This window comes from Dermacentor andersoni, chromosome 4 (genome assembly GCF_023375885.2).
Source record: "Dermacentor andersoni chromosome 4, qqDerAnde1_hic_scaffold, whole genome shotgun sequence".
Lineage (NCBI taxonomy): Eukaryota > Metazoa > Arthropoda > Arachnida > Ixodida > Ixodidae > Dermacentor > Dermacentor andersoni.
Genome location: NC_092817.1, coordinates 16984674 through 17012234, shown reverse-complemented (window position 1 = coordinate 17012234; position 27561 = coordinate 16984674). Strand labels below are relative to the sequence as shown.

General features: G+C 42.9%; 1 protein-coding gene across 2 annotated transcripts in view; it reads right to left on the bottom strand.

Annotated features, from left to right (window-relative positions):
- LOC126535786 (NF-X1-type zinc finger protein NFXL1-like) overlaps nt 1–27561 on the bottom strand; it is a 73142-nt gene that overhangs the window by 35237 nt on the left and 10344 nt on the right. For both annotated transcript variants that reach the window (XM_055073433.2, XM_055073432.2), the window contains exons 5-13: nt 24710–24888; nt 23423–23584; nt 22632–22732; nt 19052–19166; nt 14545–14660; nt 8169–8300; nt 6765–6855; nt 4911–5031; nt 442–601 (exon numbers count right to left, since the gene is read on the bottom strand). In XM_055073433.2, coding sequence (XP_054929408.1) covers nt 442–601; nt 4911–5031; nt 6765–6855; nt 8169–8300; nt 14545–14660; nt 19052–19166; nt 22632–22732; nt 23423–23584; nt 24710–24888 — 1177 coding nt within the window. The remainder of the gene's footprint in view (nt 1–441; nt 602–4910; nt 5032–6764; nt 6856–8168; nt 8301–14544; nt 14661–19051; nt 19167–22631; nt 22733–23422; nt 23585–24709; nt 24889–27561) is intronic.

Here is a 27561-nt window from a genome sequence, read left to right as displayed (position 1 = left end):
TGCATCTGACATTGACACTGTGCCGAATCTCACATTTTCGGTTTGTTATAGCACTATAATATCTCAATGAAATAAAACATGATTAATCATATTTTAGATTTTTTATATAAATGTTCACTATAACGAGGTTCGACTGTACATCCATATGAACAACTGGGTATAGGCTTCCTAAACAAGTGAGAGCGCAAACACTGCTATGCTGATTTCAAGCTTGGAGACAAAACCACTTCTAGATAAGCCACATGGAAAGAACTCCTAACTTTACACTTTTGCACAATATAATTACCACATATATACAGCAGCTATAAACACATGCATTCACACGCACACACACATACACGCACCCACATCTTCAGAAAAAATAAATGTGTTTTCAAACATAATCTATGGATCAAGATACTTTATACACATTCTCCAAATGACAATTGCAATAGAACAAACCTGTTTGGGTACAATTTTCGTCCAGACAGCCAAGTGGCAGCGAGCCTTGCATATGTGGCCGCACTTTAGTGTGCGGTTGCACTTCTGGGTGCAAGGCGGGCAACGACCGTCGTGACAGGAATGTGGGTCTCGCTTCTCATGATTGCACTCTGGAGGGATGCTGAAGATGCCACACACAAAACAAAAATGTCAGTGTGGATTCCTTTCTAAGACAAAGCACTTAAGTGAACAACTATGAACCGAACTTTGAACTTTATTGTATAACCATACGATGTACAGATGACACTAACATGGACAAAAGCCACTTTAAACTTCACTGGGTTTGTGTCTGCTATCAGCAATTGGTAACACACACATGTAAAACTATCCAAATGTTATACATGCGAAATGTGTCTATTCAAAGAAAGTATGGGTTTATTAATAGCATCATATTAAGCTGCAGCAAACAATGACCACAATATATAACTAAATAAATAATGCCGGTTATATACCGTGTGTCCCAGCTAACATTGGCCAAGCTGTTTAAAAAAAATAAAGAAGTAAAAAAAAAAGATTTGAAGACACGGTGCAAGATACGAATGTAACACCTGCAGCGTTCGGTCGGCAGACTTCTGACAACCGAACACCATAGGCTTTAAAATCGTACTTTGTAGTTTTTTTCTTTTCATCTTATTTTTTCATTGAACCGCTTGGCTAGCGTTAGCTGGGACACCCTATGGAACTATACAAAATAAAACATAAAATACTAGCTAGCTTACATCACCTTCCATTTGGAAAGAACATCAATGAGAATACATAACCATATACATAACAGCACTTGAGTAAATCACACTCTTAAAAAGTTTACACCCTTTGGGTCGTATATTGTCTAGCAACAATAATCGCCATCTGTCTTGTCAACATTTCCTTTCTTTAGTGCTGCGAGTACGGTACTCCCAAGTCACCAACAGCTTGCACGTTATCAGCGTGACACAGCATTCTCGACAGGAAAGTAGTGAGCGCTGAGTTTTCAAGAAAGGAAACGCAAGCAAGGCAGACGATGATTATTGTTGTGGGACAAGATATGCCCCAAAGGTTGTCAACTTTTTAAGAGTGCATGCTTTACATAATAAAGGAATAGTAATACAGAAAGATAAGCCACTGTCAAATCTCTTGAAATGTCTTCCAGTTCAAACGCAATTTTTCTTTCTTGAATGTGGCAGGAAAAACTGCCACATGCTGCTACAATCATGGAGAATCCATTTTCAAAAGACAAACCATGTAGTGCAGCATAAGCTCTAGTGTCAACATGAAACAAGTGGCAGTAAAATTCAGCTATTTAGAGCAAAACACGACTTATAAAGTTGAAGATACTACATTGCAAGTCACAACACTAGGATAATGGGTCTTTTCAATCCTTGTCTCAGTAGTATGCGTTGCTGGGCTCATTTATTGATACTGAACAATTTCAGGCCATAGGTCATATGGTCTGAAATTGTTCAGTCGTATCTTGTACGGCAGAAAACTGTGGCTAAGCCCCAGCAGTTATGCAATAAAGAAACGGTGGTTAAAAATATCACACTTTTGATTTTCATGTAAAAAAAGTTCAGCTATCATGTATAAAAACTAAACCTTATAGAATTATTACTATGCAATTTTTTTGTGTCCTCACATGGACAACTGTTTATGATAAAGTTTTTTTTTAACACAGTACCTGCAAAAGAGCAGGATTACTTCGCAGTTAAAGGGACACTAAAGGCAAATATTAAGTCAATCTACGTGATAGATCAAGAACGTCTAAGGCATCAATACTATCGTGAACAGAGCTTTAGTAACAGAGAAATTTACGTAAACGCAGGACATGATTTGAGACTCCCCTGGGACATTCAAGTACTAGCCCGATGACGTAAAAAATTAAAATTAAATTATAGGGTTTTACGTGCCAAAACCACTTTCTGATTATGAGGCACGACGTAGTGGAGGACTCCGGAAATTTCGACCACCTGGGGTTCTTTAACGTGCACCTAAATCTAAGCACACGGGTGTTTTCGCATTTCGCCCCCATCGAAATGCGGCCGCCGTGGCCGGGATTCGATCCCGCGACCTCGTGCTCGGCAGGCCAACACCATAGCCACTGAGCAACCACGGCAGGTGCCCGATGACGTAGGCACTCTTCATTATATAATTCTTCCACTAGCATTCAACCCCTCATAATAAAAGGATAATTCAATTGCATTATAAGGCGGAAGAAAATGCTACTCGTCCAGTTCTATTCAATTTTTAGAAAAAAGAACTCATTGACCTTACCCTTGACAATGATGCAGGTGGTCAAAAGGTTTCCCTTTCGCTCGACTCTGCACTGCCTGCACTATTGCATTTCAGCAATTTCGTTATCGCGAAGTGCTGCGCTGGTTTAGCTGGCTCGCAAAACTTACACAAACTGCAAGTAGCAGAGAATGCCATGTCTATGTGATGTTGCAGGATACTCGAACAGTCCACATCACTCGGCTGCGGTCTCTAAATACGTGACCAAGAACAGCTGCAGGCAGCAAATCCAATGCACTGTCTTGGCTCGGTTCTCTAAGGCCGCACTTTTGCGTTTTGCGCAAAGGAACGTAGCACTATCTGTAGAGCACCGTTTTAATCATCGACAGCAGTGAAAGGCGGTGATGGTGTATGCAACGTCACCCCTCCTCCCTTGGGGGTGAGCGATTTGAATTGCATCAAAGGTATGCGGACCCTTCAGACACAATTTCCTCTTAAATGAAGTCTTTTCTTGGCATGAAACAAATGCTGCGAAGTTTGTGGAATGGTATTCTTACAGTCCATTTTGACTTAGTATTTGCCTTTAATGTTCCTTTAAGCATGCAGCCTGCAATTGGTGAATGTACTCTGCACCTGAGCTTAGGCCATTACGAAATGCACTCAACTCCAAAACCAACACATGGGCAATGAACTAGTTGATCCTTCCTACACATACCATGTGTTTTCCGAAAGCTCTTGAGGGCAGGTGTGCAGCGTGCACCTGTCAGGCCATCCATGACAACGACTTACCTCTGCATGAATGTACCCTCAGTTTTCTTTCTTTTCTCTTTTTCATGCTACAGTCGAATCTCGTTAATTCAAACATGCATAATTCGAACTTCCGCTTTATTCGAACTGACACTGTGGTCTCGTCAACGTTATGTGTATTCCATTGGCCGAAAACACCCGGTAATTCAAACGTGCAAGTATTAGCGGCGATTAATTCGAACATACCACGCTCCAACAATGCTCTCAGCAACGCGCCAAATCATGTAGAGGCACCTCCTACCAGCATTGGTCTTACCCACCATAGAGAAAAAGCTTAGGAGAGACCCCTCAATGCAGCGCTTGAAGTTAAAAAAAAAAAACGTAACGGAAATTTCACCCTCTTTTGAATGGCAAGGTCGCCGTTTCTGTGTCACGCCTTAATGCCCTAGCCGCACTAGCGGCAAAATTCGCGCCGCGGGAGGGATCAGCCCTGGACAGATTTTTCATGGCTCACCGCCGAGGGCAAGTGAGCCGTGAGCGGAGACAGATGGCAGGGAAATTAGCGCCATCCATCAAGTTAAATGAAAAACAAATCTGCTTCCCTCCCGCCCTTCCTCACAACTACGCACCCCTCGCCCACCTTCTCAACTCTCTCGTAACTCCCTCAGCTTTGACGGTCTAGCGCGCATCCGGCTCGCACTGCCGCCGCCCGCTCTGCCAGTCTGGTGCCTGCTTTCTCCTTGAAGTTTCGTTTTCTGCCGTTATAGGGAAGCGAGCGATGGCTGGCATGGGTAGTTTTTGGGTCCTCGCTCGCTATGTGCTTGCACACCGCAATAGTTCATGACTTGCACCCTCCGTACATCGTGCTATGGTGCACAAATACTTCAAAAACAATTCCTTCTTTTAATTCGAACAAATTTTTTGGCCCCTTCGAGTTTGCACTATTGAGATTCGACTATAGGTTTGTTCGATTCAGAAAAAGGTGCACGGCACCTCAAACGAAAAAGTGCAGGGGGTGCCGGGCTGCACCCACCCGCTGCAAGGTTCAAGGGTGCAGTGCACCGCGGCAGCACCTTGCATTGCACCCCGTTCAATCGAGCACGGGGGTGCAGGGTGCACTGCTGCACCTTGGGGAATCGAGGATCTAGGTGCAGTGCACCGTGAATAGGAGCAGAAGGTGCAGAGAAACTTGGCTGAATCGAATAGACCTTGTATAACCCACTTCACATCTGTGCTTTTGCACGTTAACAGAAAAGCACAGCGTCTTTCATTAACAGAGGATTCCAATTACAGGCAGTCACTTTCTTTATTTTACTTCTTTTCTGTCATTGCACGAAACAAGTTGCACCTCCATACAAAGGCATGTCTGAGAGAGGGATGAAGAGGCTGAATGAAACACCTTTGATGTGGGAAATATTTTTTTGTTAGAAGCTGTTTACATTAAAATTGAAAGACAAGCAACTAAAATTCTAACTGACCTGCAGGGCTGATGGCAGGCAGGTGCCTTGGTCATTCGCTCCCGTCCACAAGGCACAGCTACCTTGGTTGCCTTGCATCGACAAGTCAGTTCAACCTTCTCGTTGCATGGATAGCAGGGACCTAGAGCCCAGGGGGCCAGTAACATTGTATGCCATACACATTTCTCTGCTAAGTTTTCACATTCCAGAGAATGCAGTAAGACCAGGGTTCTTGCAACAACACACTCATTTGGCTGTGGTTATTACTGCTACAAAGAAAAAGTAAAGCAGGGCTCTCAGAATGTAGAGTTTACCTAGACAATTTTTACTTGACTACACTCTAAAAAAAGTTTGCACCTTCTGGCACTTGTTCCCAAACAATAATTGTCATCTTTCTTGCGTGCCTTCCCTTTCTTTAAAGCACCACATGCGTAATGCATCGTAGGATCATTCCCCACCTGTGGCAAGTTGTTTTTTCATCCACTTTTATTGCCATTAATTTATCATTTCTTTAATTCAATTAGTAAGTACAAGTAATTTCCCCTGTGTTTTCCTTGGTGTCTTTGCTTGTTGGCTTCTCATGATATGATTAATAAAAATCGGGCCCCTCGGTTAACCACCTTTCTACTCGTTCCGTTTTTTTAATGTTTTGTATCAGCTACTTCCAGGCCTCTAACGGCAAGCACGTTATCAGTGAAACATTGCATTCCTAACGTGAAAGTGGCCAGTGCAGTTTTTTCAAGAAAGGAAACTCAAGTCAGAAGGTGCTCATTGTTTGGGGACAAAGATACACCCCAAATGGAGTAAACTTTATTCAGAGTGTAGGTGAACTTGGCAGGACATGGCAATGTAAGCATGCCAACAAATTAAAGGAAACATGCTTTAGCATTTGTTCCAGTTTATATGTCACCTGGCAAGTAGAAAGAATCCTAGTTTGTAAATGCACAACAGTGCTGCTGACATGACTACACACTGGCATACAGTTAGCACCTAGTAGTACTAGGACGGATGTGAATTAACATAAAATGGTTAAGTGCACTCCATTTACTACTGTTCTTTAATGCACTCATAGATGCAGCATGCATGTGCCCATGTGTACCTGTTTAAAATGCCTAACCCTGAAAATTTAAGCCCCTTTTTTTCATACTCGAAAGGAGTACATCTGTGAGCCATCTGTATAGTAATACAGTTCAACCTCTATTATAAGAAAACTTAGTATAACCGTTACTTTTTTATAGCCTAGGATGACTAATCGCAAATATTTTAATATTATAAGCACAGTTGTATGACATTCAAGTCAATTCCATTACCAAAAGGCCCTTGTATGGTGCGAGAGAACTAGTGTGAAATAACTTCCGATACCACTCCCTTTCGTGTGTGCAGCAAAAAAAGTGTATCGGTATTGAAAACAAGTGAAGAAAACAATGTACAGTTTGGCTGTTGATCAACATTGGCACAAAGTTGGCACATTTTTTCGGCAATTTCTCCTCAGACAAAACTCCTTTCTCAGAGCTTCGAAGGCCACTCTTGCATGTCAATACAGTTATTGCCATGACTCCCTGCTGTTGGCACATGCTAGCATTTCTTACTGCATTGGCATATTGGATGCACAAGTATGCAGCATTCGCAATTCTGGACACTTTCGTCATCACACATCAGCATGCTGCATGATGCCGATATAATCTGTAACATTGAAGAAAGGAATACTTGAAACTTTATCCCGATGGTTTGCAAAATTCAGGAGTCTGGAATTGCTAAAGCAGCATCCAGCAGCTGTTTTCCTAGGTAAATATGTGGTGCATAATTGTTGATTATTGATCACTTTGGAGAAGGAATGATTAATTACGCCAATACTGTTCTAATAAAGAATCTCACCCATATGACAGCAACTGGAGCAACGATGATTCTTGCAAGCCAAGGAGCGTCCGCAGGGCTGCTCACAAGGAGGACACCTGCCATCGCAGCACTGAAAGGCCAAAAACAATGAGGGTAACTTGCCCCTTCTCCATATACTGTTTTCCTAACATTAGGCTTACTTTAATATTTAGCATATTTTATCACTCAGCAATGGCAGCTGTCATCATTCACACAAATATGATGTACCAACAACATATGCTAGTATAGTTGTCTCCTATACTTACGCAAAATATTGTACAAGCAAGCTGCATCTCTAGACAAGGAAGTCCAGTGTAGGCAAAGGGAACCAATGAATATGTTGACGCCTCTGTACTTCACTGTTGGGCACTTCAGGCAGTTTTTGCAGAGAAACTTTTTAAAACTTGGCACTGTATATTAATATTTCCGCCCAAGAAAATACACACCAAAAGGGTCTGCTCAAACTTCTTTTTGTCTGCATCACACTGCTACACGATGGCAGTGCCGTTGCATCTTTGTGGCTTACACTCTTCAGCTTGTCTAAGAACTAAAAAACAAGCAACCCTTTTCTGTCTAACTTTCACAACCTGGAACAAGCAGAGACTGCTCGAATGAAATTGCGTTCACACTGATCAAATTTATTATTATGTTTTTTTGCACAATTACAATCGTAAAAAGGCAATGAAGTGCTTAGAATTGTAGCGTTTAATTTCACATCAATAAGGCAATGATGAAAAACATACGTTCCAAAAAAGAGGCCTTTCCCTCATGAAATGTGAAAATGTCCGAGCAGGTCATAACGAAAGAAAGATAAAGCAAAAAAAAAAAGTGCAAGCAGGTGCTTACTCTACCACACAATTACATTTGCCACTAAAAACCAGGAAAACAACAAAGTGGAAACCACAACTTGCAAAGGTTGAAACGCCACCGAAAACAGCAAGGGCATCTCAGGCAGGCACCACTCTTATAGCCATTACAGCCTGCCATGCCCACACATTCGCCTACAACACCAGTGATCAAGCAACTGCCACTTAACATCCTCATCATTTATGGTGGGGCTTCAGCTTCTACGAGTCATAACTTGAATTTGTGTTTTATCCTTTTTGCGCCAAAAGTAACTATGGATTGCCATGAACTAGCCAAAACCCACAGCATGTTGATTGTACGACTCAACACAAGTCGACTAACACGGCTTGCTCCCAACAAGCAAAGTTAAGAAGCTCTGGCCTGGACAAACAGCTTGAAAGCTGCAGCTCGGACTCCAGAGATAACACACACAGAAGCAAGAGCAGCAACTTGGGGATGGCACTTAAATTTTATGGCAACATAAAAAGAAAAAGAAATGTTTAGGGAATTGCATTTCTCACAAGGTAAAATTTAAAAAGAAAAGAGCAATGCCCTTGCCTTGCGACTGCATGGGTGTCTTCGGCAATCCCTAAGCCTTTTGCATTTTGTTTCACAGGTGTACTCCCGGCTACATGGGACCTCTTTTTCTCGTGCTCCACACCGACATCGCTTGGGACGTATCTGAAGGCACTGGAGACAGCAATGTATCGGCAGTTTAGTTACTGGGAGGGAAACGATTGGGAACAAACCATGGTTCTTATTTTTCAAGTTGCAGATATAGTATATATGACCGTGCTGCATAACCATAAATTTATATATGAATGGTCATGTAGCACAAATTACATAACCATCATCAGCTCTCTGCATGTTTAGAAACTATCACGTTAATCACCATCTGCCATCTGTATAACCAGGTAACCTACAATAAAACCTGGAACTGTAAAAAACAACCACAATGCCCAAGAAAAAAACAAAGTATGGTTCATGTATGCTGTATTCTTTGTTTTCTCCAAGTGCGCAAGCCCACAAACAAGTGTGTGTCTATGCAACCATGATGTCTAAGAAAAAGCCAAGAAGCATATTTTACATACATTGTCGTGTTTTTGGTTTCCTCAACTGCGCCAAGTCTGCACATGTGTATGTGTCTTCAAGCACACCTACCATGCATGTGTATAGGTGACTTTTATTAAGAAAAAAATAGTTCTCAGCAATTTGTATCTTACTTACTTACACACACACACACACACACACAAACACACACACACACACACACACACACACACACACACACACACACACACACATGCACGCACACACACACGATCAGAAGGTACAATACACCTTTTGATGCCAAGTTTAAGTGCAACACGTACTTCTTGCACACAAGTTCATTCTTGTGTAGTACAATTATTGAAAAAAAAAAGAAAAAAAGACCAAGAATATCCGTGTGCAGGTTATGTACTGACCACTTTGTGCACTACCAGCATATAAGTAGAACACTGTCACTCATTGAAATAAGGGTACTGCATGCTTTGGCTGAACACAGAATCTGCGAGATATCATCACCACTTCTATTGTCTGCATTTAAACATCAAGCATCAAAAAATTACTAGTATAACACTAAAACATAAGCATCATAACATAAGTGTTAAGTTACATGTCCCTAGTGACTTATACCCATGTCACATGGCCACGCACAAACACCTTTAGGATAAGGGAGCACGAGACTTCCTAAGAGAGTTCAACCTCAAGAAAGTTGTGGTCGTGCCGCACTGCCAATATTGTGACGTGGTAGTGACGTTAAAGAACACAGTAGCAGTACTGTGAAAGACAAAACTAGCTTTTATTGGGTGAACCTGTGCCCACAAAACAGGCTACACTTAAAGCACAATGATAGCGGCGAACACAGTCGGCGATCGTCGAAAATCTGATCAGCGGGTCAAGCGCGTTGGCTTTTATAGTGCAGTCGTCGAATGTTCCACACTAATCGTTCGGACCCGCGTGCCTTCCACAAAGTTCTACACCATTTGCGTCACGCGATGAAATCAGATAACATAAGGTTCGGCGACAACAGACAGCGGATAGAAGCATCGATATCTTTCCAGAAACTTCGGATACATGCAAGCGCGTCCCACGCTGTGCGATTACATTTGTTAGGCGACGAAACGTGGTTGCCCGATACAGATGAGTACACGTGTCAATATCGAATTATTAAGAGAAACTGCCAAGGGCACATTCAGCGGTGTTTGGTTTTTGTACAAGTACAAAAATGGAACTTCTAATTACGTTCGTAGCTATTACAATTAACACTCCTTCCATAAAATACACATTATTCAATATACATGACGCGGAAAACATACAACTCGTTATAAACCAAAGTGCGCTCGCTATACACAGCAGTGCTGACAGCGACGCTAGCTGCCGTGTACTTATCCGCGTCTTTCTTTGCGACGTGGCAAGTACGCTCTGCATTCTACGACTAGAACTGCTGCAAACTAGCATGCTCAAAACGCAACATTTCATGCACGGTGAGCTTATGAGCTTTCCTTTTATTATGTGTACTTTGTTGGTGTCGGTCATGAGTGACCACACCGACCACTGCATGACTAGCACCCCCCGACAGAGGTTATGCTTACATAAACCCAACGCAAGCAGGTCAAGTAAAAAATTTGGGTGACCGAGCCTGACGTGACCACATTTACATGAACTCACTTCTGATGTGTCCCATCAAGGACGGTACACGGCGTCGAGCCGAGATGTAAACGCGTTCGAACTGGGCTTCTGGTTCACGCTGCTGTCTTCATGGATCTTACCACTATGATTTGGTTGCACTGCACAGTGCTTGTCTTGGCCTTGTCTGAATACCATTCCTGCTGCTGGAGCCTAAATCGCGACATCACAGTGGTCCCGCACAAGTCTCGATGCTCACAGGCACGACGCATCCTCGTTAACATGCATGCTGCAAACGGGTCAGGCTGGGTCAACCTATCCCTATACAGTCGGGTTGACTGTGCCAGACTCTACGCTTGTTCAGCCCAACCGGCTAGCATTTACATAAACTTGACAGGCATATTCCAGCCCGGCAAGCTAACTCGGCCCACTTCTGTCAGGTTCATGCAAACGGCCTAAAAGGAAAAAAAAAAAAAAAAACGTGGTGCCAAGTGGCCCAAGTCGAGAGTATTGTGCAGCAGCAGGCATAACTGTTGCTGAATTGTGCTTGACCTTTTATTTAATTCAATTGAAATGTATAAACATACACAACATTAATTTTAATGCAAGCAGTCATTAAATTACAAGTTCTACAACAACCAGTATGGCCACAAGAGTACTCCCTTCAGCAGCCAAGGGAGATTGCCCTCCCTTGAACAAAAGCTCCATTAAACTCCCTTAGCGGAAGGGCAACTGTGCAACACTGAGTGCATCTCCTTCAAGATAAAGAGAATCATAGCAGTTTGCGGGTGCACGTGCGACAGGGGTATTATAGGAACACAATCATCACGATAATACTGTTACACCAGCATATACAGGGTGCCCTAATTTAGATTATACAGAACTCTTTTAAAAAATATGTGGATCCCATGCATTGTGGGAATCAATGTAAGCGAAGCTTTCTCTGCTGTTTGCTTTGACTGGCCATAATTAGTGGCAATGTTGATGGCAAATGTTTTATTTATTCAACATTTAGTCCAACACGAGACTGGTGTCAATTGATGTCAAACGTTGCCTTGCATGCACCACTGCTGTTTCACTGCATAGTACACAAAACACACAGGGAGTGGTGTTTGCTTGAGGCATTGTTGCGGACACCGTGTTGCGGACCATACTTAATAATTGCCGAGAGGGTTGAGCGTTGTCATTTCCTCACATGGCACATTCCATTGTGGCACAATTATTAAACTTTAATTGTATTATGGGGCTGTACGTGCCAAAACCACAACCAGGTTACAAGGCATGCCTTGGTGGCAGACTCCGAGTCAATTTTGACACTGTGGTGTTGTTTAATGTGTCCCTAAATCTAAATGCACAAGCGTTTTTTTTTTATTTCGCCCCCATTAAGATGCAGCTGCCAGGGTTGGGATCAGGATCAAACCCGCGACCATGAGACATGCCATAGCCACAAAGCTACCGCGGTGGGCATAGAAGTGTTGATTTGATGTGCGACTGCTTTCGTTGTGTCGCGTAGACCCTATGGTGCGCTTTAGTGCAGCTCTGCTTTTGTATGGCCTGCATAAGTTGTCCGCCTGGCAAATTTACATGGTGTTTATTTTTCAGAAATAGCAGAAATGTACTGTACCCTACCTTGAACTTAAATTTATAGAGTGCCCGCAAGTGCTGTCATGTCTATAGTAGTAGCGTTTCCTTGCCTTCTCACGTCACCTTCTCCCTATCTCACCTTCCCCTTCCTCTTGTATAGGAACTGCGAGTGAAGAGGTGCGAGGCTGTTGTTCACTTGTTTCGTGACTGAGTCGGTTCTACCCATTCTCTGCACCCTCCTGTCTGCCGTTCTATCTAGCTTCCCTCTGGTCTTGCCCATTGCCAGAAAGGCAGGCTCTGCGGTTTCAGCAATGCTTTAGCGGGGGGTCACAGATAATTACAGCTGTCGAGAAACTAACCTGGGAATGCCGAGGGAGCTCCAGAGGGTATTGTGCACATGCGACACGATGGAAAGGTCCAAATGAGTTTCTTTCTCACATCGCCTTTCCTCTCTGCCATGCTTCTGTTATGTATACACATGCTCTCAACCACCCCCCAATGCAGTGTGCCAGACAACAACAGCAACAGCGGCAGTGGGACAGTCGAAGGAAGAGACAAAGAATGCTTCGGTTTAAAAATCCGAGGACACCTGAGCACTTCTTATGGTTTGTGGATGCGAAAGAATTATTGTCCAAGTAAACGCGGCTGAGTGATCCTTCGAGTTACCACTATGGCACCAAGTACCATAGTGGTACTTGGTGCCCGAGCTAGCAAGCAGCAGCAGCCTACGGTGCCAATGTTGCATGCCACCAATGTCCTGCGCGACGAGAGACACAAGAAGCAGCAGCGACCACCAAAGCCGGCAGGAGTGTGCAGTAGCTAAGCCTAGTGCAAGTGAGAGAGAGAGATACGGATCACACACCGGCTTCCGAGAGAAAGGATGACACGGCATCACGGCGATGTCCTCTCTCCGCACGTGCAACAGCAGCACGCGCTACAACACCTGGTGCACTACAGCAGAAGCAGGCGTTCCCTTTCGCCCACTCTGCTCGATCGAGGCACACTTGTAACGTGGCATTGCAGCCAATGGGAATTTATCTGCTGTTTCGCTGCTACAGACGACAGATGCTGGCTTTTTCGCTCAATGGGCCATTTAACTCTTCCACATCAAAAAGTTATTACCATAATGAATGTGGATTTTGCAGAGGAAGTATAAGGCAAGGCAGACGAACTTCAACTCAAATAATGCAAGTTTCAAAAAACAACGAAAAATTCACCGACGATTACTCCCTAATGCGAAGTTAGAGCACAGCTCTATACGTGTTTTCCTTTCACAATATATTGGCTGATACGGACAATCCATCTCATACGGCACATTACAAATGGAGCAAAGTTTGGCGCGACTGCCTCGCTAATTGGGAGATCACGAGAGGCAGCACGTGGGTGACACATGGGCGCAATTCACAGCAGCTGCCACAGACAGACTTCCGCTCATGCAGCAGTTTGTTTCCATACAGACAATGCGTGCTACTCTGGCACCATCTAATAGCCATAGTCACAACAAAGTCCATCTTGCATGACACTACGCTTTTCTTACGCTTTCACCATACCCTCCTCCTCCTCCACGTTCCGTCTCATGGTTCTGCTGCACCCTCCCTTCCTTTGCTTTCCTCCTCGCGCTCTCTTCGCTATCTCCGTCTTTCATCTTCCACTGCACTCTGCGTTTGCTTTCATCCTTCGCTGTGCTTTTTCGCCTGGTTATAAGGAAGACCGCTGATGCTCACCGCAGGAACCTAAGAGCTGCAATCTACAATTTCTTAATTACCGTATTTACTCCAAGATAGGTTGAATACAAATACAAGTGAATACAAATACAAGTGGCACCCTATATAATCAACTCGCTGAGAAATAAAAAATAATTCGTACAAAGGTCAACCTATATGTTTGTAGTGAAGCGAATAGCTTTGAACATGAGACACCTTTATCTACCGTAAGCTGGACTGCTGAATCTCGCTGTTCAAATCCACAAGCTAGATCACAAGCCAGTCTGGATGACCACCAGACTGGCTTTACGACAAGCGTGAGGAAGGAACTGTGTTAGCTCGATACTTTTGCTAGCTTTGTTCATGAATACACTTGGAGATTCTTTGGTCACGAATGTAGCTAGACGGCTTATTTTGGGCAATAATTTTGAAAAAAGAAAAAGGTCGACTTACATTAAAATAAATACGGTAACTTTTTTTTAGAACGATGGGGGGCAGTCAAATTTGAAGGCAGTCACATTTTTTCCAATTTCTTTTTTCAATATTGAACATGACACTAAATTGGAAATATTCATTATCGTATTTTAACATTCAATCCAGACAATATAAAAACTGGGCATACTGGGAGCGAAGAAGAGAGAGAAGAATCCCATGATGAAGTGTGTGAGACAAAGTTTAAATGATGGCATGTTACAACAAATACTTATACAGCACAATGCAGCTGATGCTTGCCAGGCAAAGCATGCCGTATCAGTATGTACCGTTACTGGCTGCGACATTCAATTTCATGCTTCATCATGCTTTTCGTAAGAACCAGAAAAACGGAACGAGAGCGTAAGAACAAGAAAAACATAACGAACAGGAAGGTATATTAATGAAGTTCTACTGTATTAGAAATGAACTTTCTTCACGTCAGCTAGACAATTCAACACATGGTCTTGTGCAGCATTAGAAATGGTAACAAATATGCTTATTACTGGAGGGCAGCTGCCTAGGTGGCAGCGCTGACTACAGTGGTGGATGCCACAAGCGAGCAGCTTGTCACAGGTGTCTCCGCAAGGTCCCACATCTTCGGTGCATGGCAGCTCCCACTCTGAAGCAGTAAAGCAACATGTCAAAAGTGTACCAAGGGTCGATTTCAGGCATCTGGCACTCCTGACACGTGCCCTAAATAGAAACACTACTCTTTTTCACATTGTTTCAATACGGCCACCATGACAAGGTATTAAAAAATTGTGCTGAGTAGCAGAACGCCTTAGCTGCTGGGCCGATAGCAAATGTCAGTAATATGAATAAAAGTTAACCAAAAGGAAGTAACTAAAGTGTATACCACAAGGTAAAGACGTAAGGCACAAAAATGAGCAGAAGACAATGTAAAATTATGCAGAACCTCGTTCATACGGTCTTGAAAAAAAAAAAAATGCAAGGGAAATGTACTAACCCGGAAAACGTATGATCTGAAGTAACTAAACATTTGATGGACTCAACTGTAGTTGACATCTACATAATGCAAAGCGTTACATGAATCATTGTGGCACGAGGCACGAGATGCCGACGAGCATTGGGCTGTTGGGGCTTCCACGGCCCTAGACGCGTTTTGTTATTTTCCTATTAACGGGACCCTGTGTCACAAAAAATCTGATGTCAGCGTCAGGTGTCGCTTGGTTGAAGATCACTCCGAACCACAACCACGCAGGCCCTCCATGTGGCGCAGATGCGTTGCTGAACTAATTGAATTCCTCAAAATAAGATATGTCAGGAAGATCATAGTGTACGACCTACACACAACCTACAGACATGATAGCGTCGGGAGTTTATTTTGAATATACCAGAAAACATCATTCTGTTACGCGGACACTCAAACACAAACCCCATTTCCGAGCAGCACAGCCCACTCAGTTCCTTGCAACAACATCGTTCTCGCTTGGCTCCGCACATCCGCAAGAAAGCTGCGGTTGCCAGGAAGCGCAACAAGCAGCAGTCAGGGATCTTTGAATTCTATCGCATTCCACTCTTAAAGGAGAAGTTTAAGTGTTCTGCAAATTTTTTTGTAGCATATTATAAGGATGGTGACAGGAAACCAATATGAAATTGAGCTGGTGGGCGACGTTGGATGCCACAAGAGGAAAACGTGACGCTCACATCACGCCACCTGATGCGGGGTACAGCAGCGCGTTCGAGTTATTGCCTACTAAACGTGTGCAGTATGTTTCCAATGGCACTATGCCCCATGCCCTGTAAAGATGCTTATCGTAATAGGGTTGGTGGCGATAGCTGTGAACGCGGTGTGCAATGACCAGGGAGGCGAATTGCTGGTGCCTGAATAAGAAACTATGCGCGCGCCGGCGTTCTTACGTGAGACGGGCGGACGAGTGCTGCAGGGAAGCGGATGCAGCGGGCGGCTACTCTTCTGGATCGCGCACACCTTGCGTCTTTTCTTGTTTACATGGAATCTAGCAGCCAGAAAACGTATCATACAATCACAGTCTGGCTACATACTGAACGTTGCTGCCAAAAGATTGTGTTTTCCAAGACCGTAAGAACCGATAAAAAATTACAGAGCCTCTTAAGATCTCTCTTAAGAGGTGAACGACGAAAGCCTACTCTTCCTCTTCTCTTATTATTCGCCTTTCTCTTTTTTCTTTTAGTCATTACTGCTCACTACTAAGCATTTTTAGTAATTTGTAATCAATTGCGGTCACTACAAGCCGTCGTTAGACATGTTGGTCATATCATAAGTCATCAGTAGTGATTACAAGTCATTTCAGTCATTATTAGTAATTACTGGTCATTACTAAGCATCTTTAGTCATTTCTAATCAATTGTAGCCATTACAGTTCGTTTTTAGACATATTGGTCATTTCATAGTCATTTGTAGTCATTACAATTCATCTCAGTCATTATTAGTCATTGCTGCTCACTAGTAAGCATGTTTAGTCATTTGTAATCAGTTGTGTTCATTACAAGCCGTTGTTAGACATATTGGTCATTTCATAGTCATTACAAGTCATTAGTGGTCATTATTAGTCATTACTAGTCATTCTCTATAAATCTCTATTATAACGTTATCATTCACTAGCTGTCACTATCAATCATTTTTCATTCTTTAATCTCTCTTCATATGGCGTGATGATGCTTCGGCGGCCACTCCGGCGGTCAGGTCTGCTGACACTAACTTCACCATGAGCCTAGAAAGGCTTTCACCTTAAAATAAGTGTAACTCTACTGGTTCATTTTTTTTGTTCTCTATTTTGAACGTTGGCGCTGGGAAATCGTGTGTAATAAGATCGTATCAACGAGGTTCTACCGTACTTCAGTCATGCCAAATGCACAATCGGCTTCCTTTGAAACCTGCGACATGAGATGAAGTCGAGTTATGGTGGAAGCCCGTCTGATCAGGATGATACATAGCAAGAAGGAAAGGACCGAGACACTAACCAAAATGATTTAAATCCGTTTTAACGTTTTAGCTCCCCCACAGGATCCTTGTTCACTTTTTTTTTGGTAGCAGAGCGTGGTGAACAAGGCTCCAGTGATGAACAAGGCTCCATTAAGAACGCTTTTAAATCTATTTGGTCAGTGTCCTCACTCCTTCCTTTTTATAAAAACTATGCAATATGAGAGTCCAGCTTTTTCATCCAATTTAATTTCCACTAATTTATCGTTTCTTTAATTTAATTATTAAGTACAAATAATTTCCCCTATGTTGTCCTTGATGTCTTTGTTTGTTGGTTTCTTATGATATGATTAATAAATATCAGGCCCCTCGGTTGACCCCCTTTCTTCTCGTTCATTGCATAATGCGGGTCTCGAATCCGGCAACATTGGCGTCTTCAGGTAGCATGTGCGGGTTTATTGACCAGTTGCCTTCACCTAAAAAGATCACGTACTCGTGACGCCTGCGGCAGAAAAGTTGTTCCCCATCCGCCGCCAAGGTTTGCGAGTGGTGGCGCTGGCTAGCACTTCCAGGGTTAGTTCTAGTAGCAAAACATAAGCCGCGTTTACATGAATGCGACAGTGTCGCATCGCATCGCATTTCTAGCGCATCACATTCATGTAAACAGCGGTAATGCGCTAGGAAGGCGCATCGCATTAATGCGCCAGGCGGGGGTAGATTTACGGGCGCGAGTCGACTCTCGCGGAGCATGTAAACGCAGGATCGTCGCATTAGGAATTATGGGAAGGAATTAGCCATCAACATGGCGGTGGTCCCGGCTGCCCGCTTCGAATTGAATTTGGCGTTTCTTTTGTAAAATGCGCTTCGTTCGCACCAAATGATTGTGCAAACGGCTTTCGCTTAGTCTCAGGCCGCTTCGACGACAGAGTATTATGGATAACCTTGTGGTGTTTTCGAGATCGCTTCTTGTTTCGAACGAGTTGAAGCCTAACGAAAGAAACGTTCGAGATGTCAGCGCTACCTATCGTTAGAGCTGAGAAATAGCCCCAAAGACGACATATGGCCTCTGAGATCCGAAGATCTCGCTGGCCAACTAAAACTAAAAAACGTGCGCTGCTTAGCGTACGTTATACTATAGCGTATAGCGCACGCTATAAGTTGCGGACGCTCAACTAAAGCTGTCTATTTCTCGGCACTCAGCCACCAACGTGCACTCGGCCCACCACCGGAAACCAGTTACACTGGAAGTCGACTGCACTTCCCTTAAACGACACCACGTGGCGCTACGTTCTCGCGAGAGTTAATGCTCTACATGTAAACGGCGTCGCATCGCCTTTCCCAAATGCGCTTGGAAATGCGATGCACCACTGTCGCATTCATGTAAACGGGGCTATAAATACCCAAGAAAGTGGATGGGAAAACAGTGCCGCAGTAGCTCAATTGGTAAGAGCACTGCACGCGTAATGTGAAAACGTGGGGTCATTCCCCCACCTGCGGCAAGTTGTTTTTTCATCCCCTTTCATATCTATTATCATTTCTTTAATTCAATTACTAAGTACAAGTAATTTCCCCTATGCTGTCTTTGGTGTCTTTATTTGTTGGTTTCTTATGATATGAGAGTCCAGTTTTGATACAATGAATTGTCAGCTTTTAATATTTGCTTTTAGTGTCCCTCTCAAAACAAGGCAAATAAAGAAATGAACTGTACAGGAGATCCAGGGAAAACACAGGGAAGGTGGAAGATGTAAATTCAAGATGATGAGCAAAACGAAAACAAGGTGAAAGCAGGAGCCAATGTTTCGACAAGTGGACTTATCTTCTTCAAGGCTGTACAGGAGATGTAGTTTTGATCAACCATTTTTTGTACAGTCCTTCATTACGCACTGATTGGCTAAACCAGCAGAACCAGATGAGCATGAAAGAATGGCATGCCTCTCAATTGAGTTATATTTAAATGATATTGTTCTCAAGTGCACTCACAGCATGCCTGTCACACCAACAAAGAGTCTCAATGGGTGTGTTGCACAAATGTAATAACTGTCCCCAAAAGTGGTCAATTCCAAGATACGGCCCAAGCCCTAACTTACTTGACTTTCCACAGGGGCACTCCCTAGGGCCTGATCTTGGACAGACCGAGCAAGGGCCCTTGTGACACACACTTTCACACTTGTGCTCTCCACATGACAAGAGCTTACTGCAAGCCTGTAAAACACAGAGCAGTGCACCTGCAATTCATCACACCATGCCACTTCACCACAAAGTGCCAATCAAGATAATAAATAATGTGTTGATAAAATATTTGTGCAGAAACCTTTGAAGACGATTGTCAGAGTAAGCGAAGATGATACTGTTTTGTACCACACTGTGCTTGTCTCCAGGCAGCTTTTTTTTATCTTGTCTAGCTGAAGTATCATCGTTTTGTGTGGATGTTGCCCAGCTACAACTTGCAGTCCAGTGCAGGCACGACAGCAAAACTAGGCAGCTGTTGTGTGTAGGCATCAACAGCAAGACACTGCTAGAAATTTGTTGTAAATGCATGTCTAGCTTTACTCATGTATAGTAGTGTTTCACAACATGCAATGCATCACTGAAGGTCACAAAATTTGTATTTCTATGTTATACTTACTCAAATCTAATCTTTCTGTGATATTGTTACCTTCTATGCTTAAACATGTCATTCATTGTATTCAATGTATACTTGTTCTTCATACATGCTTGGGCCCAACCATGACCTGCAGTATGTTTAAATACTTTTTTTTTAATGAAACTTCTATGTACTTCCTCACTGCACCACTCCTCACTCAATATGAAAATTGCCTGAAAGTGAGACCACTGCAGCGAAGATGGCCAATCGTGGGTGGCACTTACCCAAGAGAGGCTTTCCAGTTATAGAGACTGACATCAAAATACTACATGTGCTATTCATTAAGCTTGTAATATGAACAGATAAGAGGAAATGAGAAAGCCACATTAAACTTTAAAGATTAGGTGAGTGGCCATCTGAAGTAAACAAAGGTGCATGTCATCGAATAAACACCAACTCCTCATTTACAAGTAACTTTCAACATTACTTGCTGACATAGCATGTGCCCACCATCCCCCCCATACTAAGAGAAGCAACAGAAAGATCTCAGGCTCCCTAACTACATTCATTCGCCATGTGTCTAAGCATTAAACATTTCAACTAACTCATTTGATGGCCTTAGTGAGAGAGAGGGAGGTTGACAAGTTACAGGAGACTAAAATGTTTAAAAAATAATTTCAAAGGAGCTTTTGGTGGAAAAACTTTCAATTTTTTGTACATTAATGCACTAGGTGCCCACCTAGTGGGCACCTAGTGCATTAAGGCACCTAGTGCACCATTAAGGCACCTAGTGCACCATTAAGGCACCTAGTGCACCATTAAGGCACCTAGTGCATCATTAAGGAGTGTGCAATAGAAGTCGGTGGTAACTCCGTTAGACAGGATACCAGTAAGCTATCGCAGGAGACGAAAGATCTGATCAAGAAACGCCAATGTATGAAAGCCTCTAACCCTACAGCTAGAATAGAACTGGCAGAACTTTCGAAGTTAATCAACAAGCGTAAGACAGCTGACATAAGGAAGTATAACATGGATAGAATTGAACAAGCTCTCAGGAACGGAGGAAGCCTAAAAGCAGTGAAGAAGAAACTAGGAATTGGCAAGAATCAGATGTATGCGCTAAGAGACAAAGCCGGCAATATCATTACTAATATGGATGAGATAGTTCAAGTGGCTGAGGAGTTCTATAGAGATTTATACAGTACGAGTGGCACCCACGATGATAATGGAAGAGAGAATAATCTAGAGGAATTCGATATCCCAGAAGTAACGCCGGAAGAAGTAAAGAAAGCCTTGGGAGCTATACAAAGGGGGAAGGCAGCTGGGGAGGATCAGGTAACAGGAGATTTGCTGAAGGATGGTGGGCAGATTGTTCTAGAAAAACTGGCCACCCTGTATACACAATGCCTCAAGACCTCGAGCGTACCGGAATCTTGGAAGAACGCTAACATAATCCTAATCCATAAGAAAGGCGACGCCAAAGACTTGAAAAATTATAGACCGATCAGCTTACTGTCCGTTGCCTACAAAGTATTTACTAAGGTAATTGCAAATAGAATCAGGAACACCTTAGACTTCCGTCAACCAAAGGACCAGGCAGGATTCCGTAAAGGCTACTCAACAATAGATCATATTCACACTATCAATCAGGTGATAGAGAAATGTGCGGAATATAACCAACCATTATATATAGCTTTCATTGATTACGAGAAAGCGTTTGATTCAGTCGAAACCTCAGCAGTCATGGAGGCATTGCGGAATCAGGGTGTAGACGAGCCGTATGTAAAAATACTGAAAGATATCTATAGCGGCTCCACAGCCACTGTACTCCTCCATAAAGAAAGCAACAAAATCCCAATAAAGAAAGGCGTCAGGCAGGGAGATACGATCTCTCCAATGCTATTCACAGCGTGTTTACAGGAGGTATTCAGAGACCTGGATTGGGAAGAATTGGGGATAAGAGTAAATGGAGAATACCTTAGTAACTTGCGCTTCGCTGATGATATTGCCTTGCTTAGTAACTCAGGGGACCAACTGCAATGCATGCTCACTGATCTGGAGAGGCAGAGCAGAAGGGTGGGACTAAAAATGAATCTGCAGAAAACTAAAGTAATGTTTAACAGTCTCGGAAGAGAACAGCAGTTTACGATAGGTAGCGAGGCACTGGAAGTGGTAAGAGAATACATCTACTTAGGACAGGTAGTGACTGCTGATCCAGATCATGAGAGTGAAGTAATCAGAAGAATAAGAATGGGCTGGGGTGCGTTTGGCAGGCATTCGCAGATCATGAACAGCAGGTTGCCATTATCCCTCAAGAGAAAAGTGTATAACAGCTGTGTCTTACCAGTACTCACGTACGGGGCAGAAACCTGGAGGCTTACGAAAAGGGTTCTACTTAAATTGAGGACGACGCAACGAGCTATGGAAAGAAGAATGATAGGTGTAACGTTAAGGGATAAGAAAAGAGCAGATTGGGTGAGGGAACAAACGCGCGTTAATGACATCTTAGTTGAAATCAAGAAAAAGAAATGGGCATGGGCAGGACATGTAATGAGGAGGGAAGATAACCGATGGTCATTAAGGGTTACGGACTGGATTCCGAGGGAAGGGAAGCGTAGCAGGGGGCGACAGAAAGTTAGGTGGGCAGATGAGATTAGGAAGTTTGGAGGGTCAACATGGCCACAATTAGTACATGACCGGGGTAGTTGGAGAAGTATGGGAGAGGCCTTTGCCCTGCAGTGGGCGTAATCAGGCTGATGATGATGATGATGATGAATGCACTAGGTAGACAGGGGGCAGCCTTTAGCATACATCACACAGCTGAGCTGTGCCTGCTATCAATTTCACCATCCACATTTTGACTGTGCAATCAAACAAACGTCCAATTCGCTGTTTTCACACGTTTATCATTTTTGTCACTTGCAATTTACGATACCACTTGCGATTTATGATAAAGGGCAATATTTTAAACATTTGTATACCGTGGTAACAGCAATTTTCAATGGCAGCATAATCTGTTAGACACCATCCTGCATTTTATGCACAGGTAGATTTCTTAAGAATCAATAAAAACAATAGCTCACCTTTTCACACTGCCACAATGGATCAGCACAAGGCCTGTCTGCTTTTGACGCCCCACATAGGCAAGCCTGCCGGCTTTTTCGTGGGCAAGGCTTGCATTCACCTGGAAAAAAAGAAACCACCATCAATCTTAAAACAGTTGTAACTACTATCAACGCAGCACAGAACAAAACAGAGGACATCAATGTAATTGAATACCAATAAATTTAAAGGATTGCTGTACTTAGGCTACGTTAGGTACCGCCTATTTACTAAGAGATTGCCCAAAGCTGTAATTTGTCCATAACATAACAACTGACATTGATTTATATAAAAAAAATTTACAGAAAGGTTTCCGAGAATGCAAAAGTGAATAAAATACTGTGGCTATTATTTTGACATGTTGCTTAGATCCAAATGATAATCTTGTTCTCTGTTTTTAAGTACCTCAAAACTATTGTAGTGTCCCTCAAATGTGTATAAGACCTAAAGAAATAAAACAAAATTGTGGGGTTCTATTTCCAGAAACTGCAAAATGGCTTATGACGGGCACCATAGTGAAGGTCTCTGGATTAATTGTGAACACCTTGGGTTCTTAAACGTGCACACGAAGCACTGTACATGAGTGTTTTTTGCATTCTGCCTCGATCAAAATGTGGCCACTGCAGACGAAAAATTAACCCACAGCCTCAAGCCCACCAGCACAACACCATAGCCACTGAGCTACTATAATGGGCATGGGTTGCAAGCTCCAGCAATGCATGTTTCAAGCAGTCTGCCGTGTACTTTCATGACAATGAATGATGACACATACCTGCGTGACACATATGCTGACAGGTGTGCTGACCGCATGAAAGCATCTTCCCACACGGGTTCCCACATGACCAGAGACGAGAGCTGCAGCGCCTGGCAGTGGGATCGGCTTTGCCACAATAGCAACTGCTTCGCACCATCTTGGGACAAGGAGGGCATGGGCCTAAAAACAAAACATGTCCGGCCCTCACTACACACACATTACATGCACAATTTCAGCCTCAAGAAATGCTCACAGTGAACTTAGCTGAATCCACAAAGTTGTAAAATAATGGCTCACGGCAACAGTTTGTCAGATAGCACTGGCCCTTGTTTAGCCATACGTGCCATGGCCAACCTTTAATCGCAAGGATCATCTGCCCAGAAAGAGCTGACAAATTAACAACACATTAACTCATTCACTCAACAATGCAATGTTGTTCGTTATGATTCCTTAATTCCAAATGAAATTAAATCTTACTTCACCACTGTGGTTTTGCAGTAACATGCAGAAGTGAGAAATGTTTAACATTGATTTTCAATACAACATGCATTCCAAAAGGGTATGCAGCAGTTACAATGTGTGATGCAGTATTCCACGTAAAAAAAAGAAAAGAAAAAGTGCAGTTGTTCCTGGTAGTGGGTGACTCCCGATTCATTTTTGACAACCTGGAGGTCTAACTTGCATCTAAAGCAAGATGCACCAGCTTTTCTGTAATCTGCCTCCATCAAAAATGTGTCTACAGTGGCCAGGAATGAACACATGAGCTTGTGCTCTGCAGCAGAATGCCAGTCGAACACTTTGCTACAAAAATTACTTGAACGCTTCAGTCATTCAGCTTTGGAATGACGGGTAGTACATGGACTTCTCTTATCTTTCTGCTTATGACTTAGCAAGTTTTTGGGCATTACTTAACAAGCTTTAGCTTTTTTAATTTCCAAGGAATCATATTTTTCCTAATGCATGAAGGCAGTAGGTTTCAGTGCACATGCATAATCATTGCAAATTGGTGCATCTATAATGCAATGTTTTGCTCGAAATGATCAATTTGCAAGTCGCAAGGTCGTTCACAGCCAGAAGAATTAAGTTTAGGCAAATCCATGCAATTACTATTCCCACGCTGCCAGAACCAGCATACTTGCAGCTCACATAGACATTAACACCAGTGTTCCATCTAGTAATTTTTGTTGAATATTATAACTACGCCCATCGAGCCACCGCAGCAAGTGTGGCTGCACGATTCCCAGTACCAGTCTGCTAAAGACTTCAGTGGAAGTGTGAAAGGCTTCGACTGAAACTTCCACATACCTGGATGACACAACAGCAAGCAACGGTGGCCACAGGCGGGCACTAGTTTACGTGAGCAGGTCTGGCCGCATGAATGTGGCACCAGCCAAGGGTCATACTCGGGGTTCACCTTCTGGCCACAGAAGCACCGATACTCATTCAGACCCTCCCTACTGCTGTAGTCCTTGCGACACTTCGGGCTGCAAATGTGACAACTAATGTAGTGTAACCAAACACACTGGGCCATACGTGTTACACACAAGGGTTCCTGTATATGCTCCTGTAGGGAGCACAGTTCTCTGAAAGTTTGCTTTCTTGGGATTCAAAGGTATGTGGCAGAGCCACTCCTCACATTTGTGGCAGCCAGGCAATGGGCTACTACAAGTTTTATTCTATACTAAGAGCTTTATTCTTGAATGCTACCACTTAAACGAGACATGCATAAAGATTATGCCCACGAGCCTTGTTGCCATGAAGAGAGTGTTTAACGAGGCTGAAGTGAAAGCTTGCCAGTTAGCTAGATGCCATAGAAGCAATGGAGTCACTTTCTGCCATCCAACAGCACCACTGATCTTTTCTCGGTGACAATCCCATCATTTCTGCTGGTTACGCTTCCCTGTCATTAATAGTGCAGTTTGGCGTATTGTGCATTAAACATAAAACTACCAATATCAAGCATGGTTTCAGAGAAAGCATGCTCCAAAAGGCCATCTCAATGCTCATTTGCAACAGAAAAGAGGCAGCATACCACAGATAGGCATTTGTATGTGTGGCCAATGAAGGTACGATGGACAGGCACTTCTATCCTAGGATTTTAGCAGAGCATAGCATTCAAGGCAGTTCTACAATTCGAAATCGCATGGCAAATACTAAGGCAAGTTCATTGCAGCATGGTAAAAGTATTAGTGTTATCAGTAATGGTAAAGCTAGCACAGCATAAGCAAAGCAGCTGTAAAGTTGGCTCTTCAGCAAATGACAGTGCAAGCAGCCGTGCGGAAAACCAAGTGCATAACTCTACCTCCTGCAAGATCGTACACAGGAATGCTACCTCAGACTACATGGCACACCCATGCCGCAGGTAGTGTTTTACATGTAAAGATCATTCAGTAATGCAATGCCTCACATTCATTTTTCTCACTTGATAAACAAAACTCAGCAGCATGCTCGTTCACTTTCCTGCAAATTATTTTGAAATCTCACAGCAGCCATTTCATTAAATGTTTTCCGTTTAACTGGAATTGCAGATATTTATACAAACTGCAAACAATGATGAATGAAACAGTAAGAAGGTGTCAAAGAAGTGCACACAGAAAATCTGGGTCTCATTTTGCATTACTAGATGGCAGGTGACCCAGTGATTAGACTATGGAGACTCAACTCCCCAAGAGCATGACAAATAATTAAGTTATCTTTTAATGTGATCAGTCCAAGATGTGCACAACTTAACTATGGCTTTGGACGTGGAAAAGAAAATTCATCACGTCACCCAAACCTGCTGTGGCAGTCTCGTGGTACCAAATGCCACCGACGCTATGCTGCCCACAGCCGAGTAGATTTGGCCCTCAACGGGACAAGAGCACGTCCCCCAGCCATTTACAGGAGAAGAAATCAATTGGAACGGCCAATTTTGTAGCTTTTCAGTAACACAGTCATTATGTGGCCTTCAACCACTGCACTGGAATGACTGGCGGGCTTTTAAGTTGTTTGTAACACCACATGGACCGTTACCACCGCTTTTGGTGACGTGACGAGCCTTTCTCACGTCCAAAATCGTGCTCTGCTTGATGTGCACTTTGAACAAATCATATGAAAGGTGCTGCAATTATTTGTGGTGCTCTCGAAGAATTGAGGCTTTGTACAGCAATTCTGGATTCGGCAGCTACCTAAAGAAGCAAAGAAAGCGGAAAACAAAATTTTGACATCACTACTTTAAATAGTTTCAATATGCGTTGCATTTAACACTTCTTCATCACCACTGTCTATGAAGTGGCCACAACATGTCTGCCCACAGTAGACAGAGTGGACCCTGTGCTCCTAAGTATCCGGCTGTTGATATCCACGTGAAATTTTTTTTTTTTTAATTCAAGGTCGAGTGCAATGCAGTTGATCTCACAAGGATAGTTGAACATGTACTTTTTATGATTTGCTTTTGTGCACATGTTCAGCCATCTTTGTAAAACATTCTGCATCTTTAGCTGCTGTGAGCACATAAAGCGAGCTCATGAAAGTCCCGGTTACAACAATTGTGGCTAAGAAAGAGGAAGCTTTAGCATGGGCCTACCTACGATTTCACTATTCAAATACATGCCAAACGGAGAAATGCTTTTCTCAGACAATCTCTGGGCCAATTTGAATGAAATTAGTTTCATTTGAGAAAAAAAGTTAAATTCTAGCAACTAGAAAGCAGAATTATTTTTTTTTACAGAAACTGCCTTAGATTAGCAAGCTAAGAAGAAATAGGAACACAAAGTTCACAAATCCGTAACTGTACACCAAAAACAGATGTCACAATTCTGTAAATTACATCTGTCAGGGCATCTCGAGCTGACAAAAGGGTTACATTAATTTACAGCTCATGTGAAGTTATTACAATGTTTACGGGGGTTTCAGAGAAGTCCTATTTGCAAATTAATGGTATACTTGAGAGCAGTGTGTAACACATCAATTTTTTCCACTTTAGATGTATTATTAAGTGAAGTTTACAGAATTCTGATATATTTTTTAATTACCGAGTTAGAGTCATAATCGTTCTTGCAATTTTCAGGAATATTTCTAAAACCATTTTAACACAATTTAAAAATCCACTTCCTAGAGTCAATAGATATTACCTTTTTTTTTTTTTTTAATGCAACAAACCTCATTAATATCAGTGC